Raw genomic sequence first — 19,432 nt, 5'->3', positions numbered from 1 at the left:
CTGAAATTTGTACCGCTCTACTCACCTCTTCCCACTTCCCCCACCCCCCAAACCCCGGCAAGCACCATTCATTCTACTCTCTGTTAGATCTGTTTTTGCAGAGGTGTGGGGGGACCTCCACACAGAAGTGATAACGTATTTGCCTTTCTCAAGCCGGCTTACTTCACCTGGCAGAGGACCCTCCAGGTTCATCCATGTTGGCACAAATGACAGGATTTCCTTCTTTTTATAAGGCTGAATTATACGTATCCATATACATACATACATACATACCACATTTTCTTCATTTCCTCATCTGTCAGTGTATGCTTAGTTCCTTCCATGCCATGGCTATTGTGAATGATGCTGCAGTGAACATGGGAGCGCAGGTGGCTCTTTGAGGTAATTATGTCATTTGCTTTGGGTAAGTACCCAGACGTGGGATTGCTGGATCATAGGACAGCGCTGTTTTTCATTTCTTAGGGAACTTCCATACTGTTTTCCACAGTGGCTCGCCTGTCTGCGTTCCCACCAACAGCACACGAGCCTTTCCTTTCCTCCGCATCCTCGCCAACACTGGTTATCTCCTGTCTTTTTGATAATAGACATCCTAACAGGTGTGAGGTGGCATCTCGTTCTGGTTTTGATTCGCCCTTCCCGGATGACTAGTGATGTTGAACACCTTTTCACGGACCTTTCGGCCATTTGTAGGTCTTCTTCAGAGAAACATCTCTTCGGGTCCTTTGCCCATTTTTTAATTGGGTTGTTTGGGCTTTTTGCCGTTTTGTATTAGTTCCTTGCATATTTTGGATATTAACTGCTCATCAGATGTGTGGTTTGTAAATACTTTTCTCCCAGTCCATGGGTTTCCATTTCCGTTTTGTTGTTTCCTGTGCTGTGCAGAAGCTTTTTTTTTTTTTTTTTTTTGAATAAGCTCCACTTATTCATTTTTGCTTCTGTTGCCTGTGTTTTTGGTGTCAGATCCAAAAAAGTCATTGCCAAGACTAATGTCAAGAAGCTTACCCCTTATATATTCTTCTAGGAGTCTTGTGGTCTTGAGTCTTATGCTCAAGTATTTAGTCTGTTTTGAGCTGGTTTCTGTGTATGGTGTAGAATGGGGCTCCCGCTTCATTATTCTGCCTGTGGCTGAATCACCATTTCTCAAAGAGACTATCCTTTCTTCATTGTGCATTCTTGGTGCCCTTATCAAAAAATTCATTCTGTCCTTTCCCCACTGTGTACACTTGGCACCTGTTTTGGAAATTAATTGATCACCTATGCATGCATTTATTTCTGAGTTCTCTGTTCTATTGGTCCATGTGTCTGTTTTTATGCTACTATCATACAGTTTTGATAACTAAAAATTTTAGTATTGTTTGAAACCAGCCAAGCGTGGTGCCTTCAGCTTTGTTCTTTTCCAGGGTTGCTTTGGCAGTCTATCTCCCAGGTGGTGGAGAGGGTCTGTAATCAGTACAAGTGGAGGATGAGTGTGCGATTGAAATGAGGGATTCTGGGGAGCTAGACTTTAGCCACGGCCACATGGTTACTCTCTTTTCCTGTTTTAGATCCATATGCTCATGTCTCCTTCCTCCATCGAAGCAAAACCACTGAGATCATCCACTCAACTCTGAATCCCACGTGGGACCAGACCATTATATTTGATGAAATTGAAATCTACGGGGAGCCCCAGACAGTTCTACAGAACCCACCCAAAGTTATCATCGAACTTTTTGACAATGACCAAGTGGTAGGTAATTTAGAATTTCTAAGATGGCTTGGGGAATGATGGAGGTGTATTGGGATGTTTGTTGGGGAATTTAAGGATTGCTTGTTTCTCTAGGGCAAGGATGAATTTTTAGGACGAAGCATGTGCTCTCCTCTGGTAAAACTAAACTCAGAAATGGATGTGACACCCAAACTTCTCTGGCACCCTGTGATGAACGGAGACAAAGCCTGTGGGGATGTCCTCGTAACTGCAGAGTTGATTCTGAGGCAAAAGGTACTTACTGAACTCTCACGCATACATCTTTCCTCGTAGCTGTTTAAGATACGTGCTGATATTCCGCAACACCGTTTACTTCAACTAATGTGGCGCATTGATGTTCCCGTGTTTGTTTTACAGGATGGCTCCAACCTCCCCATACTTCCCTCACAAAGGGCGCCGAATCTATACATGGTCCCCCAGGGGATCCGGCCTGTGGTTCAGCTCACTGCTATTGAGGTACGCAGCCCCCTCAGTTTTACTGATCAAGTCAAATGACATAGCTACAGAACCGGCCTCTCTCGGAGGAAATGGAATCTTGCTACATATTCTCTTGCTGTCTCCAACTTCCTAGAGAACTTGTCCAAAAATTTGAAATATGCGTGGAAACAGAAAGCTTGTTGCAGTAAGAACTGGTCCGTTCCAGAGTTGGAGCTGGAGATTGCTGAGTTTCCTGTGTCAGCTGGAGAGCCGGGAGAGGGAAGGCAGACTGAGAGCAGCGTGCCTGTGTGCGCGCGCGCGTGTGTGTGTGTGTGTGCGCGCGCACACGGGTGTCCAGAGAGCAGGGCACCCACCCAGGGGGCCGAAGGTGGAGAGAGGGGTGGGAGCAATGGGAAATGGTGATGTGCCGGGCAGAGCAGACGCAGGCTGCTGGAGCTAACAGGTACTTTCGTGGATAGCGTCCGGTCCGCCCTCAAGTCTCCTGCTTGTGCAGTCAAGCTGCCATTGTGCTGAGATTTCCCTTCTCAGGCTCTTGCTCAGAGATCCTGAAGACCAAAGCAGATAACTTTAAACAACAGCCTTCGTTTTTGAGTGCTTGCGCGTCAGACACCATGTTAAGGAGTTTACATTGGATCCTCAGAATGACCCTGTGGTAGATAAGACCCGTCAGTCCTGTTGGCAGACAGGACGGAGAGCTTCCACACTTGCCAGGGTTCGCAGCCGGGATTCGACTCCTGCACCCCTCACTGCTCTGCATTTTAGCAGCTCAGGCTGAAGAAGAGGGACAAAGCTCCTTTCTCTGCATGACCTCTGGGCTTTCAAGGATAAGAGTCTCAGAGATTTTAGGCAAATCTGTACAAGTCAGTCTTAAAGAATTTACCAGTAACAAAGGAAGAATTTTTCCTTTGAATATCACTTGTAATTCAGAGTGTTCCTCCTCTCTCTTTATATTGCTTTCTTAGATTCTAGCTTGGGGCTTAAGAAACATGAAAAACTACCAGATGGCTTCCATTGCCTCCCCCAGCCTCGTTGTGGAGTGTGGAGGGGAAAGGGTAGAATCAGTGGTGATCAAAAACCTAAAGAAGACGCCCAACTTCCCGAGTTCTGTTCTCTTCATGAAAGTGGTACAGTATTCTAATAGCACGTGTGTTGAGTAGCTGAATTCGATTCAGCATGTGAATATAAAGATCACACACACACACACACACACACACACCCCGCCACCACACACATATAATTAATTATTTCTAAACTCTGACAGCAACTAGAAAAACCTGCCTTGGATTTAGCCTGCCAGTGACTTTTCTCCCTCAGATTCTTACACTGTAGGTAATGGTTTCTTGAAGCTTCACACATCTCCAGTGATACAGAAATATTTGTGAAGAATACTTATTATGTCTTTCTCGAATAAACTTCCCATCTAGTCAGCCCTCAAGTACAGGCTTTTGGTTCCTGCCCTGGAGGGCGGAACAACAGACCCTCAGTCCTGCCCCTGCAGGTGTACGTGGCCTTGAAGCATCCAGATGGGGACTGGCTGGCTGGGGAAGGGACAGCTGCAGAGCCCGCTTGGGGCGATGGGCCCATGACGTGCCCCACCTCCAGTGGAGGGCACCCACTTGGCTCCGTGGAAGTCCCCCCCGGTGTTAGGAAGGGACAGAGTCAGATCTGGCTCATAGCCCTCCATCATAGATCCCACAGGACTTTGCAGCCAGAAGAGATCACCCAGTCCTTCCGCTTTGAAAGCAGTTACATCCTTAGTGTTTTGTTTTGTTTTGTTTTTTAAAGATTTTATTTATTTATTTGTTAGAGAGCACAAGCAGGCAAAGTGACAGGCAGAGGCAGAGAGAGAAGCAGGCTCTCCCCTGAGCAAGGAGCCCAGTGCAGGACTCAATCCCAGGACCCTGGAATCATGACCTGAGCCGAAGGCAGTGGCTTAACCAACTGAGCCACCCAGGTGTCCCTTGTTTTGTTTTTTTAAGAAAAGTCTTCCTTTCTCACTGTACTGTATAAAAGAGGGAAAATCAAGGCATTTCCTTAGTGTGATGGAGCAGAGGCCCAGCACCTGCAAATTCCATTTCCCTCCCTAGTCATGTGGTGTCGCTAACACACCCTTCTCAAACTCTAGGGTCATGGGGTTTAATACCTGCTCTTACAGATGAAGAAAATGAGGGCTAGAGAGGGGGACACCTTATCCAAGTCCCACAGTGAGTGTCAGGCCACGTCCTTGGGGCTGCAGCCCTTGTGCTGGAGGTGATGGCAGCCCTGAGCCAGCCACATGTCGCCTTTGGTCTTGCCCAGCTGGGCAGGTGGCTTTCAGTCCTCATATACCCCCTTTGGAGGAAACCCAGAAGTTAACTCATTTACGCAGGGACACAGCTGGCAAGCAGGTGGCCAGAATCTGAACTTGGGTTCCTTCAACTCCAAAGTTCATGCTCTTTCCCCTACAGTGCTGCAGGTGGGGTGCGCCTGCACGCTCCAAGCCAGAATTCCAAAGTGATGGCCTCAGGCCACTCCACCCAGCTGTGCCCACTGCCCCGAGTTCCCGTCTGAATCTAGTCTCAGCGGGAGTGACGAGAGCCCCTCCGCCAACCCCAGCTTCTCCTCCTGTGCAAGGCCAGAGATGAAGCTTTCTCTGGAGCCCCTACCAGGCACACCCAGGACCAGCCCACGATTCCCTAATCAGACAATGTCACTGAGGCCACCGAGTTCCACGTGGAGGGGCAGGAGGAATCGGGGGGGGGGAAAGGAGCTTGGAGTCTTATCTCAGTTCCTTTTAACCGCGAGCTCATTCTGACGACACGCAAACTGCGCGGTATCCCAGAGCACAGCCAGGTCTGATGCACTAGGCTAAGCGGGTCACACGCAGTGGTGTGACCTCCTATGACTGAGGACATGGCTGGGGCCTTGAAGAGCTAGGTCATGCAGCTCCTAGGGCCAGAGGCAGGGTTTGACCCCAAGCAGCCTGGCTCGAGGCTCATGTCCTAGGTATGACACTACTTGCCTGTACACACATTCCTGAGCTCCTACTGTGAGTCCCGGGAGCTACATCAAACGGGCCAACAGAGTCTGGGTCGGTCCCTTTGGTAGGGTACAGATGAGTGAAGCCTGGTTCTGTGACACCCCCCCCCCTCCCCCAGTTCTTGCCCAAGGAGGAGCTGTACATGCCCCCGCTGGTGATCAAGGTCATTGACCACAGGCAGTTCGGGCGGAAGCCTGTCGTCGGCCAGTGCACCATCGATCGTCTGGACCGATTTCGCTGTGACCCTTACACGGGAAAGGAGGATCTTGTGCCGCAGCTGAAAGGTAAGAGGCGAGTCTATACATTCCATTTGGGGCTTCTTGTATGTGACCTGATTTAATCCTTCCCGGCCTCCTCAAGATGAAAATACACATGCGGGTGAGCAAACAGTTTGATTTACAGTGGGCTGTGTAACCTGCCCAAGGTAATAGAGGTAGTAAGTGGCAGAGGCTGGTTTCAGTTCCCACCTCGTTTTGGGGGGAATCCAGTGCTCAGACTACTACCTTCTGAAGGAACCTGTCCCTGGCCGAACGTTCGGTGTCTCTGCAGGAAATGTCAAGGGCTTCCTCAGGTTGTGGTGTATCAAGCAGAGAAGACAAACAAGGAAGTGAGGTCGCAGTCCAACATGACAAATGCTTTGATGTGGAAATCCAGGGGTCCCCTCGTGAGCACTGAAGTGGGGGGAGGGGTTTTATAGCTTTCCACCTGTCGGCCTCGGGAACGCGTCCCATGATTGTGATGTAACTGGAAAAATGTCCTTTCATGGTTACCCATGGAGGAAAACCTGACGCGTGCTGAGTTTAAATGGCTTGCCTTAGGTCACGGGATTAGTAAGTAGATGATAGAGCAGGCACAATACTTAGCTTGGGCTCCCAAGAAATAATAGCTAGTGAATAGCATTTTGTTACTGCCCATTCATTAATGAGTCGTTTGTAGCTTACTAGGTACAGGGTCCATGTTAGGGGCTGGCGACTGGGACACAACAGGAAACAAGATCCTAGGGCCCCTGGCATCATGAGATTAGGCCCCGTGGAGAATCCAGACACACTCACTCAGTTGAGCACGATGCCTCAAGACTGAAACAGATGTCTTCTGTTTAAGCAGTTGCAGTGCTAACCAGTTCTGTTTAATCTTCTAGAAGGTTTGGTATTGATTTTACAGAGCAGATATCTGAAACTCATCTGTTACATGGGTCTGAGCATCCTATATCCCTGATTCAGGGAAGGGGAAAAAATAAAATCCACAATCACACTTAGGAAAAAAAAAAACAAAACAAAACCAAAAAAACCCTACATGAGTTTACCCAGAAATTTCCCATGCCGAGCATTACTGTGTTGAATTGCTAATACCTAAAATAGCAACATTTTTGTAACAACAAGGATTACAGTCGCTGCAACATCGTTGTATTTGGGGTTACTAAATGGGAGAGAAACTGTTGTCCTAGCATTTTTCCTAGTGCTTTCATGAGACCAAGTACTTTGATCCAAATGTGTGAAATCTCAAATTCTGCAATCTTTCTCTGGCCTCTGAGTGTCGACCTGTTGGTGTCTATTGGTCTGGGGGTTGGGTGGGTTGGGCCTTGGGCAGAGGTCTCCTGGTTAGTGACTGTATGTAATTAACGTGAAGTGTGGTCAGGGTTTCAGAGAAGTCTTGGAAGAGGGAAATCCTTAGGGAGTATGGGGTGGGAGAAGCATAATGTTCCCAAGACCAGAATCTATTATTTTAGATCAATCTGGTCCTTTCTTAAAACTAGTAATAGGGTAAGAATTGAGGAATGTATTTGGCTGACTTAATGTTGAAGCATACAGACTAACTTTCTCCTCCTGTTCTTGAGGCTTTGTTGCTGTGAGGCTGGTAAAGCAGAGAGCTGGTAAGAAGGAACTCGAATACAGTTGTGTTCCCACTTGCCTGCCTGACTGGCTGTCACATTCCGAGTTGTATGTGTGTGTGTGTGTGTGTCAGGAATTTGGGGGGAGACTATCTTGGAAATGCAGAGACTGCTGATAGATGCGAGGGTTCTGTGTGGGTGTACAATGACCTCGCACAGCAACTGGGGTTTCATAGATGTTCAGTAAATGTCAGTCTCTCCAGCCTCCCCAGGGTCCCCGTGATCATTTGCAGCATTCACTGAGCACCTACTCTGCTCTGGGCTCCAGTACGTTAAAACACAGACTTTGGGGTGACACAGCCCTAGGTCATCTACTTCCACTTCTAAGTGTTTAACTCGAAGCACGTAACTTGCATTCCCTTAGCCTCAATTTGTTTTTTAGCTTTGTAATGGGGATAATGGTGCATATTCTGCAGGACTGTTTTTTAAGATTTAATTTTGTTTATTTATTTGTTTGTTTATGAGAGAGAGCAGAGTGAGCGAGAAAACAAATAAGGGGAGAGGGCCTAGGGAGAGGGATAAGCAGGCTCTCGTCTAGGTAGGGAGCACAACGTGGGGCTCGATCCCAGTACCCTGGGATCATGACCTGAGCCGAAGGCAGCCACTTAACCAATTGAGCCACACTGAGGTGTCCCCATATTCTACAGGATTATTGAGGGGTAAGATGAGATAAAGTATGAAAAAGGCTTAGTCCACTGCCTGGCACATGGTACCTACCTTAAAAAAATGTGTCTTCCCTCCCCTGTCTTATGTTCTATGTGGGTAGGTTAAACAGAAACTTCTTTTGGCTTGACAGTTCATTCTGTCCAGGTGCTGGCCTTCTGGTGACTGACTGCCCAGTGCCATCTTCCAGAAAGGGTAGACATACCCCTCACCACACCCCTAGCCCAGGTTGAGGCTTCGATGGAAACAAACCTGGCTAGCCCAGGGGCTATCCTTGAGCCCTTGCTCTAGTCCCAAAACCCAGAGCCACAAATACAGTTGATCCTTGAACAATGCGGGGGGTTGGGGCGCTGACCCTCACGCAGTCAGAAATCCACGTACAGCTTTGAGTCCCCTAAAGCTTAACTTCCACTGGCTTCCTGCTGACTGGAAGCCTTAAATACCAATAACATAAACAGTCCATCCACGCGTATTTTGTGTGTTGTATGTGTTATATGCTGTATTCTTACATACAGTAAGCTAGAGAGGAGAAAACATTAAGAAAATCACAAGGAAGAGAAAATACACTTAGAATACTGTACTGTATTGAAGAAAAATCCACATATAAGTGGACCCACACAGTGTTCAAACCCGTGTTGTTCAAAGGTCAGCTGTCTTCTGCGAAATGCCTACAGCCAGGGTGATGCCTCCCCCCAGTGCGCACACTGCAGGAACGGGGGTGGAGTGAGCCCTTGTGCCTGCAGACCTGACATGGGCCCTTCTGTGTCTTGGGAACAGATTCCAGGAAACTGAGGCTCCTGTAGATGTAGGTCCCCCCTGCCACCAGCATCCTGAAAACATGTATTGATACAATTGACACCATTCTTTTTGGAGTCCTTCCTATGTATAGGCACTGGGCTCATTGTCCAAGACAAGAAAAAATGGGCCATATCGTTCCTTAAAGATGTCTAACCTACATCACGCTTTGGGGAAAGTGATGAGTTACTGGGTCACCTTCTCCATTTGGGTGTGGGCCTCTACTCAGGAAGTCCCCACCCATGAGGAAACTCTACCTTCCCCTGTGACTGCTGAACTTGAACTTGGACTAGAATGTTCACTCCTGTATTTTTCCAAGCATCTTAGGTGAGAAATTGTTTGCCTTGCAGCCTCCCTTCTGTCGGCCCTGCCCTGCCGGGATGTGGTCATCGAAATAGAAGACACCAAACCATTACTGGCTTCAAAGGTAGGTTTCAGAACTGACCGTTCGATAATGTCAGTTTTATTTTCCAGGTGCCGAGGTATTGGGCAAATTCAGTCAATCAACCGTTCAGTGCAATTAAAATAATAATAACCAAACCAGTTTATTGAGGTAGAATAAAGAATCTGAAGCTTACAGTCATCAGTAGTTAAGATGACGTTGTGTAGACTAGAGTCCTCTACCCTGGGTCACCCAGGAGACTTAAAACAGGACCAGGCCCTACTCTCCAAGAGGAAGAGGGCCTAGTAGACATCAGTGTATCTAAAAATCTCTCCAAGTGACTCTAATGTGCTGGCGGGTCTCAGAACCATTGGTGTGGACAGTCTGAATGAAACCATGTGCTAGAAAGAGAAATTTCAGCGCAGAATTTATAGCACGGAACATTCAGAACAGGGATGCATGTAGCAGAGAGTTTTTTCCCCTACACGAAGGAGAAGCATCATGGATTTTTAATGACCCAGTTTGCCCGGGTTATGGGGTATCTTAGATTTTTATACTCACTGTGGTTTCAAAGTGAAGAAATTGGTGGAAATGCTCACTCAGGATGCTATTTTAGAACCATTCCAGCCAATTCTACAAGAAGGAAAGGGGAAAAAAAATGTAAAAAAGGTCTCAGTCCAGAAAAAAGAAAACATCAAATATCTCCCTGTTTGTGTTGGCATTTAGGGTAGACTTTGACAGCATGTTTTAATGTGCAAACTGGCCCAAAAATGCACATGATTGCGCTTTAATATGTTATGTCCATAAACAGTGCCTTTTAAAAAAATTCACTTCCTTCCTACTTCATTAAGCTCACTAACAACTGGACCATATTAAATGTGGTCCCCACAGCCAGCACTGCGGAGCTGTGTATCTGATGCAGTTCCCTAGGAATCCTCCACAGTCGCAAATGACAACACCAAATTTGCACAATGACCACGTTCACTTTGTAAGCGACCTCATGTATTCCCAACAAAACAGTAGTGGCCCAGGGAGAAGTTAAGGATTGTATACATAAGGCCCTTTATATACATTTTCACAACCGCTCTGGAACAAGGCGGTTTTAGATCCTATTCTATAATCTGCCTCCAGTTTTCCTGTTTCCGTTGTCCAACAATTGTTTTCATGCCTGCTGGGTCCTCAGTAGCCCGGCGTAGGGGAGGTCAAGAAGAGTAAGGCCGATCTATGCCAGTATTCTCACTCATTTCTTAATAAGAGTTAACAGATGACTGGGTTAGCAACAGTACATTGTGGAAGTTTCCTTTACATCATGGCATCTGAGTTGCCGTCTCACAGGATCGGGGGTGGGAGTGGAAGGTAGCATTGGGCGGTGTTAGGTGATAGTGTCTGGAACACCATCGCTCAGGCAGGAGTCCCCCTTTATCTGCAGTTTTGCTTTCCGCGACTTCCGTGACCCATGGTCAGTGGCAGGCCTGGCGGTCCGGAAGCCAAGGGTCCTCCCTCTGTCAGATCATCAGGTCAGTCGAAGCGTAACGCCACGTCACAGTGCCTACATCATCCTCCTCCTGTCCTCTCACCACGTAGGCATTTTATCATCTCCCATCATCACGAGAAGGGGGAGTTCAGCACAAGAAGCTGTTCTGAGAGAGACCCCACATCCACATAACTCACTACCGTGTACTGTTACAATCGTTCTGTTTTATTACTAGTTATTATTGGTCTCTTACTGTACCTAGTTTGTAAATTAAACTGGACCGTAGGTATGTGTGTCTAGGACAGAACATGTGTATCTGCGGTTCGGTACTACCCGCCGTTTCAGGCACCTGCGGAAGGTCTTGGAATGTACGTCCTGCAGATAAGGGGGGACGACTACCCTGTAAATGGCTTTAATCGGCTTGCTCTGCTAACATCTCGCTGACGTGCTCTGTGTCCATAAGAAAGGCTGGTTGGAATCGGCCCTAGAAATCGGATTCCGCCTGTTTGCCAGGGAGACAGTACACCCAGATGCAGCATCAAACAAGGCCGGGCGAGCTTCGGAAGCGCCCGTAACAAGCTTGCTGCCGCTGCTTCCCTCGTACCCCTGACCTATGTTTACGTCTGCTCCCCCAGGGAGATGGAGAGGGCGGGTCAAAACTCCCAGTGCTGTTGACCCGAGTGGAGGCGAGGGCTTTGGGGGGACAGTCTCGTTCGTGCTCACAGAAACGCACACCGTTACCCTGTGAGCACCTTGGGAGTTGTTAAGTGGGGCTCAGCACGCCCACAAGAGAGGTGAGCAGTAAGTACTTGGGGCAAGCTGAGAAGTGCTTGCTGGGTAGCGTGGTGGTTCCTACGTGGCCGTTTCAACAGTTACCTTCCAATTCCAGTGCTTAAGCAGTATGTCTACAGCACTCGGCAAAATGGCTTCTCCAAGGACAGTGCATGTATGTATGCATGAGAAGGAAATGCATGAAGCTGCTTGGGACCGCGGGGACCTCGGGCTACACGCTGGACTTCTCCTTTCAGACTCCTTCTGATGCTAGATTTTGGAGTGAAAGGCGATCTTTAAACAAATGTGACTGTTGTAAGCCCAAGGGAGACTCTTGCCATGCAGAGAGCATAAAGCAAGTTACTCTGGTTAACTTTTCTGTATAAACTAATGAGCAGACAAGTGTGAATAGATTCTCCCGTGTTAATCCTCATGTTTAAAATCAGGCATTTGTTTTGAGTTGCGCTTTTTAACTCACGAGCTCTTCTTTTCTTTGAAATGATTTCCAATCACTGAAAATAGATGTGAATAAATGGACTTTAAAAATCTTTTTTAAAAATTCAGGAACCATTTGGAATGTGAATGCCCTTTTGATGTGAAATGCCTCTCTCCAAAATCTCCATTTGGCTGTGATTTAACCCTTAATCCTGCTTTGGGACAAATCTAATCTAAGGAATTGTGGCATCTGTCGGTCTCTCTGCCTCTCTTGGCAATTCTGTGTGCTGGAGAAATGTCCATCAGAAACCAGTGAGGCTGCTTACAGAGGAAGCCCCTGGCCCCCTCATACAACAGCCATAGGGAGTGCCTGTAGTGAGCTGTTCTCTCCTCACACGAGACATGAACTCGAAGTTAGAATTTCAGCAGGGGGTCTAGCTAGCAGTCCCTGAGACTGAGGTGAACTTGGGTGATGTACCAGCAGGCTCCGAGCAAAAACTCAAGCTCCGCATCCTAGCTCACCGTTTTCTCATCTCTGAGATGTGCCCTGAGATCGGGGATGGATTCTCTTCACAGAAGCTCAAACAGAAGCATTTGACTGTGAGAGACTTGACATCTTAGAACAGTTATGGTGGACAGATCTGTAGTTGGTGCAGGCATGGGGAGAAAGCAAGGAAAGGTTCCTACATGATGAAATTGCAGCCATGCTGCACACGAACGTCCCATGACAAGAGTCTGTGAAGGGATAAGAATTAGGCCAAGCTGAGGAATACTGTAGGAACTAAATGAAATGGAAAGTTCGGGGCAGGGCGATGAGCAGCTGGACTACCAGGTGCCCAACCCCCCTCCCCTCCCGTCTTGTGACCGCTGTACTGGCAGTGAGATTAGCTGACTCTCGAAACCATGGAATGTGGGTGGCTACCTCCAGCCTTTTCATTTTAATACTGTTCGTAACTCATTTGCACATTTTCAGAGAAGAAACAAATAAGGTGTGTTTAATTATGAGCTCATCTTAGATATTCTAAATAATCCATCAAAACTGTTGATAATACAAAGCATGCGTGACAACTAATTTCTCCTTCTCTCTTTCTCTTCAAACCTAATGCTCGTGGGGTCTCCATGTCCGTGTGACCTTCTGTGGTTTGCCCTCTTCCTGTGAATCATGTGAGAAACAGCTGACAGAAAAGGTAAATATTTTACACGTTTTGCTAGATTTAAGATTCATTTTAGATTTTCTGTCTGTAGCTGATATGTAAAGAAACTTGTTTTAAATCCAGCGTTGGGTTACTGACTATAAAGGGGAAAGAATTCTGTGTGTGTGTGTGTGTGTGTGTGTGTGTGTGTGTGTGTGTGTGTGTACATGTACATGCATACGGCACACAGATAAGAAATAGCTTTTCTTGAGTGTTCCTTCTCCCCCTCGCCCCCACCCAGACAGAGTAAGCAATGAGTGGGTGTAATGAGGCTCTCTTCTTGTCAGAAATTTGAGTGGAATTTTTGGCAGCGTTTTATAAACTACAGGCTTCTGCAGTTCCAAAATGTTTTACAAGTGACTCGGATATGCTGTCCCCTCTGTGCAACCAAGAACCACCCAGCAAAACCAGAGGTTCTGAACACTGGCTGTGTGTTGGAATCGCCTGATGAATTTTTGAAGGCATATTGGATGCTCAGGACTCACCCAAGGATGGGTTGCGAGCCACTGGTCTAAAGGACCCAGAATACGTCCCTATTTTTATTTCATATTTTATCATTTTTAAATACATATTTTAAGATTTATTGATTTGAGAGAGAGCATGGGGAGGCAGAAAGAGAAGGAAACAAGCAGACACACCATTGAGTGGGGAGGGGGACGGGGGGCTCGATCCTAGGACCCTAACACCATGACCTGAGCTGAAACCAGGAGTCAGAGGCTTAAACAACTGAACCACCCAGGTGCCCCACATTTTATCATTTTTTAAAACTCTTTCTCCTAATAATCTTATCTGATTCCCAAAACAACTCTCTGGAGTGGATGGAGGCAGGCAGTGTTATTACCCCACTCAGTGGATGAAGAAATTGAGACTCAGAGCTATCGGACAACTCACCCAAGCCGGTATGGCTTGTACCATGAGGGTATGGCTTATATTGTAAAGGATGGGACTTGAATTAGAACCAGTTTTTCCACGGCTCAGCTTAGCTTTGTTTTATAATGCACCACTGGCTAAAAAGAAATGAAATAGTAGAAAACATATGGGAGTTTTATTTGTGTATTTAATATCAAGTCAACAGGATGAAAAACTAAAATCAGATTAGTGAGTAGGTTGTAGCTGTAGGATGTAAGCAAACATCTAGGATCGCTGTGGGCATTAGAGCCAAACACACTTCACTGGCCACCGACGATGGTCATTTCCCCTGTAGCTTCTGGGTGGAAGAATCCTGAATCCTGAATCTATGGTGCATGTCAGCAAAAGTCCTATATTGTCCTCTGTGTCAGGTTCAGAAGTAGTGATTTCTCTTAACCTAGTCCATGTGGGTTTTCCTTGATTGCAAATCCATGTCAACACTAAAGATTTTTCCATTTCGATGTATCTTTCATTAGGAGGAAGAAATCGTTGACTGGTGGAGTAAATTTTATGCTTCCACAGGGGAACATGAAAAATGTGGACAATATGTTCAGAAAGGCTATTCCAAACTCAAGGTACCTGGGCCTGTGCTGCTGTGGGTGAGGGATTGGCATCCATGAAAACTGAACAAAAGGTCCAGTGGAGGGACTGATGGGGAAGGGCCAGGAGCCCCTCTTGCAATAGGCTATGGCTTTGGCAGGAGCCTGAGGACAGCTGTTGATTTGTGGTTATGTGACTGCCACGTTGGGGCCTGGGGGCAACTCACAGAGGGTTGGGAATCGACACCACTGATGAGGCCACCAATGATCCAGTTCGACCCAGGGAATCCTGGAAGTCAAGCTCTTGCAGAACAGCATGAAATGCCAACATGCTTTATTCTGTCCACCAGTCAGGGATCCATTTCACTAGCTGAAAAGTTGATTCTGTTACACGGGTGTGATGTTCCATCACCACAGTGGGCGCATGTGTCCAGGAGGAACGCAAACTGTTGAGCTAGGCAAACCTGGCTACCTGTGACCTCCTGGGTTAATGTTTGGAGTTTCCAAGTCCTCATTCCAGTTTTTTAATTAATGCGCTTAACTAGAAGCAAATGCTAACGTTTTCAGAATACTGCATGGGAGAAAAGATCTTTAAAATGAGAAGCATCTAGCCATTAAAATGATTTTCCCCATCAAAGTAGAAAAACCCCACATAGTTCCATTCTCATCATAACATCTCAGTGCAGCTTAAGAAACACCAGCATATAAAGAACCACTAATTTCGAAAAATGATCAAACTGGTCGAGTAGATGAACCCGAAATCCACCCTGGCTCCCTCCTGCCTTCCTTTCCTCCTTTCTATTCTTGTTCCTCCTCTTCTTCTGTTTTTTTAGTGGAGGTAAAATTTACGTACAATAAACGACTTCATTCCATGGGTTGTGATAATGGTATACACCTGTGTGAACCACCCCCCAAAACAAGGCAGAGAACACTTCTGTTGCCACAGAGAACTCCTGGGCACCCCCTTCCAGCCGATCATCCACCACTTCCCATCCCTCTGCAAGGCCGCTGATCCGGTCTCCTCACCATGGATTACTTTCGCCTGTTTTTATACTCCATAGGAATGGGCTCATGCCGTGTGGCTCTTTGTGTGTGTTTGGCTTTTCTAGCCCAACCCCGTTATTCTGAGATCCATCCCGCCGTCCTGTGCACCAGTCGCTTGTCCCTCCTTACTGCCGAGCGCTGGTTCACTGTGTGGGTACGCCACCCTGTGGGTCCCTGTTCTCCTGACAGGGAAGCCGCTTCAGACCTCCTCCTGCCATGTGGACACGTTTCCATTTTTCCTGGGTCAGTCCTTAGGGATGCGGTCTCTGCATCATGGAAGAGCTGGCTGCTGAACTTGAGAAGAAAGTGCCAGACGTCTTCCCCAAGGGGTTGTAGCATTCTGCCCTCCTGCCGGCCACGAGAGGGTCCCGGCAGCCCCAGCCACCTGCCCAGACCCACTTGGCACTGTCGGGCTTTTTGATTCTCGATGCCACCTGTATTCCAGTGAGAAATTAAGACTCTGTGGACGTTTTTTCAGGTATACGACTGTGAGCTAGAGGATGTAACAGAATTTGAGGGCCTGACAGACTTCTCGGATACTTTCAAGCTGTACCGAGGCAAATCAGATGAAAATGAAGACCCTTCTGTGGTAGGAGAGTTTAAGGTGAGTAAAATGTGGGGTTTTGTGCTGTTTCAAATCCACCTTTCATTTCTTTATAGAACTAGGATAAAGGATGACCAGCCTCTGGGGCAGGGACATATCCTCTGACGTCTGAAGGAAGCTGGAAGCTGATGACACGGAAAAGGGCCACAGGACCCTGGGGTAGAACTCTCCAGGCCGTTCTCTGTACCTTCCTTTCACCCCACCCGTGCCATCCAAGCTTGGGTCCTTTCGATTCAGCATCTCCGAGCCCTTGTCTCCCGTCCCTCTCCCCACTGCCGCCTCCCAGGCTTTCTGCAGGTGCCCTGCCTCAGCTTCCCATCTGATGGTCCTCACCACCTTTCCGTCCCGCTCCAGTCCGTGCTCCACGCAGCCCAATGTGACTGTGTTGCCCATCTACCGAAAGATGTTAGGTTTCCTTGGTTTCCTTGGCTCAAGTCTCAACTCCTTCCTCAGGCAGAGCTGGCCTTCCCCAAGCCACTTGGCTCCCTGGCCGCCCTGCCCTGCCACTCAGGACCTCTCTCCAGCCCTGGGCACACCTGTCCTCTCAGCTGGGAACCTTGGGACAGGCTCTTCCTCTTTGTGGTCTGACAAACTCCTACTCCCCCCTTTCACAGCCAGCTCAGGTGTCACCTTCTTTGTGAAGTGTCCCCTAGTTGCTTCCGGTGGAGTGACTCACTGCCGCCGTGGGCTCCCACAGGTCTGGCGTCAGTCACCATGAAAGTACCTTTCACAGGGCAGGTATCGGCTTTTGTGACTGTCCCTCCCTCCGACCGCAGGGGAAGTCCAGGCAGCTATGCTGCTACTTCTAATTCTTCCCAACAGCGACGTTGCTAATCCATCCGAACATTCTACCCTACCCCCCCATCCACGTCCCTGTCCCCATATTTGTCCCTGTGGCATCCCAGCAAGCAATCCAAGAAGGCCTGAGAGGCAAGCCTGTTTCACATTCCTGTGCCAGGCTGGGTTTTCTGAGTTCACGTTTGGGTCCCCAGGACCTGGCACAGAGCATAGTAAGTGCTCACTTCCCACTGCTTTGCGGAACGAGTGGAGCTGGAACCAAGACCCACAGGGTGTGAGGCCAACTGGACTGCTTTCTCTTGTGCTTAAGAGCAGGCTTCACGATAAGGGTTATGGCCTGTCAAGCTGGCCTGCCGGCTCACTCATTCCAAAAACCTTTCTTGCACCCCGGTGACCTATCCAGCCCCATGTTGGGTCTTAGAGTGATGACCAAGACATAGTTCCTACCCTCAGGACCTCCCGGGCTCATGAAGAATGTAGACAACAAATAGACAAGTACAAGGCAGGGGTCAGTGCTGCAACAGGGGTGAGCGCGGATTGGAAGAGCCCGTGTAGGAGACAGTCCGGGAGATTTCCTGGAAGAAGTGATACTCTTTAGATGAGACCTGAGGGAGGAACAGGAGCCTGCCCGGGGGCTGGAGGGCTGACGGGTGACACTAGAAAAGGGAAATCATCCTTTGTACTTGACTAGGTTTAAAAAATAATCACTTTTATTTCTTTTTTTTTTTTTTTAAGATTTATTTATTTGACAGAGATTACAAGTAGGCAGAGAGGCAGGCAGAGAGAGAGAGAGAGGAGGAAGCAGGCTCCCCGCTAAGTAGAGAGCCCGATGCGGGGCTCGATCCCAGGACACCCGGATCATGACCTGAGCCGAAGGCAGAGGCTTTAACCTGCTGAGCCACCCAGGCGCCCCCAAAAATAATCACTTTTATTTCTATCTTCAAAGTATTTGCAGTTTCCCACCACACTGATCCAACTCTTGCCTAGATGTGCTCCTGGTCTCCCTGCTTGGCCCTGCCCTTCTCCCCTGTGATCAGTTCAGTACTTTATCATCATTTTACATTCCCCACTGGAATGAGGCAAAGTGTAATCGGCATCGTTTCTTTCAGAAAAGGCAGTGATCGCCCCCAACCCCAGGGGCCGCCCCAGAGCGTGCGCAGGGGGGAGGACAGGAGCCCTCTGCCCAGGCCACCACGGCCCTTGGGAGGACATCTGTGTGTCTCTCTCTTAGGGCTCCTTCAGAATCTACCCCCTCTCGGATGACCCCAGCGTGCCGGCCCCTCCCAGGCAGTTTCGGGAATTACCTGACAGCGTCCCACAGGAATGCACGGTTAGGATTTACATTGTTCGAGGCTTAGAACTCCAGCCCCAGGACAACAATGGTCTGGTAAGAGTTTGGGTGTGGGGCCTTCTCCTGTAGCAAGATAATTACAGTCATCAGCCACAGTAATTGTCATGTTCTTTCTTTTGGGGCGTCTGTTATCTCACTAGGGGGAAAGATACTCTATCCAAACAAGGTATTGAGGAGGATTGTCCCAACGGGGATTTATCCGAGAGCTTGAAGGGGCTTTGGATCCTCTGGTTCATGCTTCTCATTTTACAGATGTGACCTGGAGATTTGCTGGGTCCCTCCGCCCTGCCACCGCCTCTTCACCCCACACCGCTTCTCTGCAGGCGGCTGGCTGTGCGCCGCCCCAAGGGGCACGTCTCTCACACCTCGGCCGTGTGCCCCAGCCACCAGCTTTCTCTCAGGGTGGGAGGGGTGTGAAGGGTCCCCTGAGTCGGCCCCAAAAACTGCCTTGAACCTACACCCCTTAGTGACACAACTTACCTTCTGTTTTGTCCCTGCAGTGTGACCCTTATATAAAAATAACACTGGGCAAAAAGGTAATCGAAGATCGAGACCACTACATCCCCAACACCCTCAACCCGGTTTTCGGCAGGTAACGAACATTTCTAAACGTTTTCCTGTCATTCATTTTTCATGGCTTATGTGGTAAGGATGTGACCTGGGCCGAGCGCTGTTCTAGGGCCTGAAACTGACTACAAACGAGACGAACCTTCTGGGCAGCAGAGCAGGTGGTAACTGTGCGAGCACACACACACGCAAGTGAGAAGTGCCGGGAAGACGGTAAAGCCGAGTCATGAGCCGGGCTTCTCTGAGAGAGATCTGCTCTGAGCCCAGAAGGCTGAGGGGGCAAGGGGCCCGGGAGTGGGCGGCACAAGGTCCAGAAGTCCAGTAAGTTTGTGAGTTCCAGACAAGGCGGACAGGCAGCGTGACTTACCTGTAGCAACGTGCTGGTTCTCCCTCCCTGAATCCAGACTGGGCTCTGTCCTCTGGGACATTCTGATTCCACCATTTTGATCCAGCGAATGGATGAATGAGCTCCACTAGCAGAACTGAGGAGGGGGCAGAAAGTCGTGGGGTCAGAATGCCCCTCTTGTCTCCTGTTCCGGAAAACTCTTGAAAAAGCTCTGGTTTCGTTATCTTTAGGCTTGTTTCTGGGCTGTGACAACTGCTCTCTAGGGGAGGAGCCCCTTCTCCAGGCCGTGGCAAAGCCACAGCACCTCTAAAGGGACCCACGTTTTTCAGCTGTCAGCTGCATCCACATTTAGCAGTAGCTCATATTTGCCAAGCTTTCCCTGGGTGCATGCCCTCCCCTCTGCGGAGCCACTGATAGGAAACCTCTCACAAGTGTCACAACTCTGAGGTGCTCTTGTTCATCCCCGTTTGAC

At 48.4% G+C, this 19,432-nt stretch overlaps 1 protein-coding gene across 1 annotated transcript in view; it reads left to right on the top strand.

Annotated features, from left to right (window-relative positions):
* Window positions 1-19,432, top strand: part of MYOF (myoferlin) — a 155,760-nt gene that overhangs the window by 117,064 nt on the left and 19,264 nt on the right. Inside the window, 11 exon segments of the mRNA XM_046027131.1 lie at window positions 1,545-1,726; window positions 1,820-1,978; window positions 2,102-2,200; window positions 3,145-3,306; window positions 5,320-5,485; window positions 8,898-8,974; window positions 12,785-12,796; window positions 14,188-14,286; window positions 15,773-15,898; window positions 17,928-18,083; window positions 18,548-18,639. Coding sequence (XP_045883087.1) covers window positions 1,545-1,726; window positions 1,820-1,978; window positions 2,102-2,200; window positions 3,145-3,306; window positions 5,320-5,485; window positions 8,898-8,974; window positions 12,785-12,796; window positions 14,188-14,286; window positions 15,773-15,898; window positions 17,928-18,083; window positions 18,548-18,639 — 1,330 coding nt within the window.

The sequence above is a fragment of the Meles meles genome, chromosome 13, assembly GCF_922984935.1.
Source record: "Meles meles chromosome 13, mMelMel3.1 paternal haplotype, whole genome shotgun sequence".
NCBI classification, from domain to species: Eukaryota; Metazoa; Chordata; class Mammalia; order Carnivora; family Mustelidae; genus Meles; species Meles meles.
Note: the sequence above shows the minus strand (reverse complement) of the source record. Positions and strands in the feature narration are given on the sequence as shown.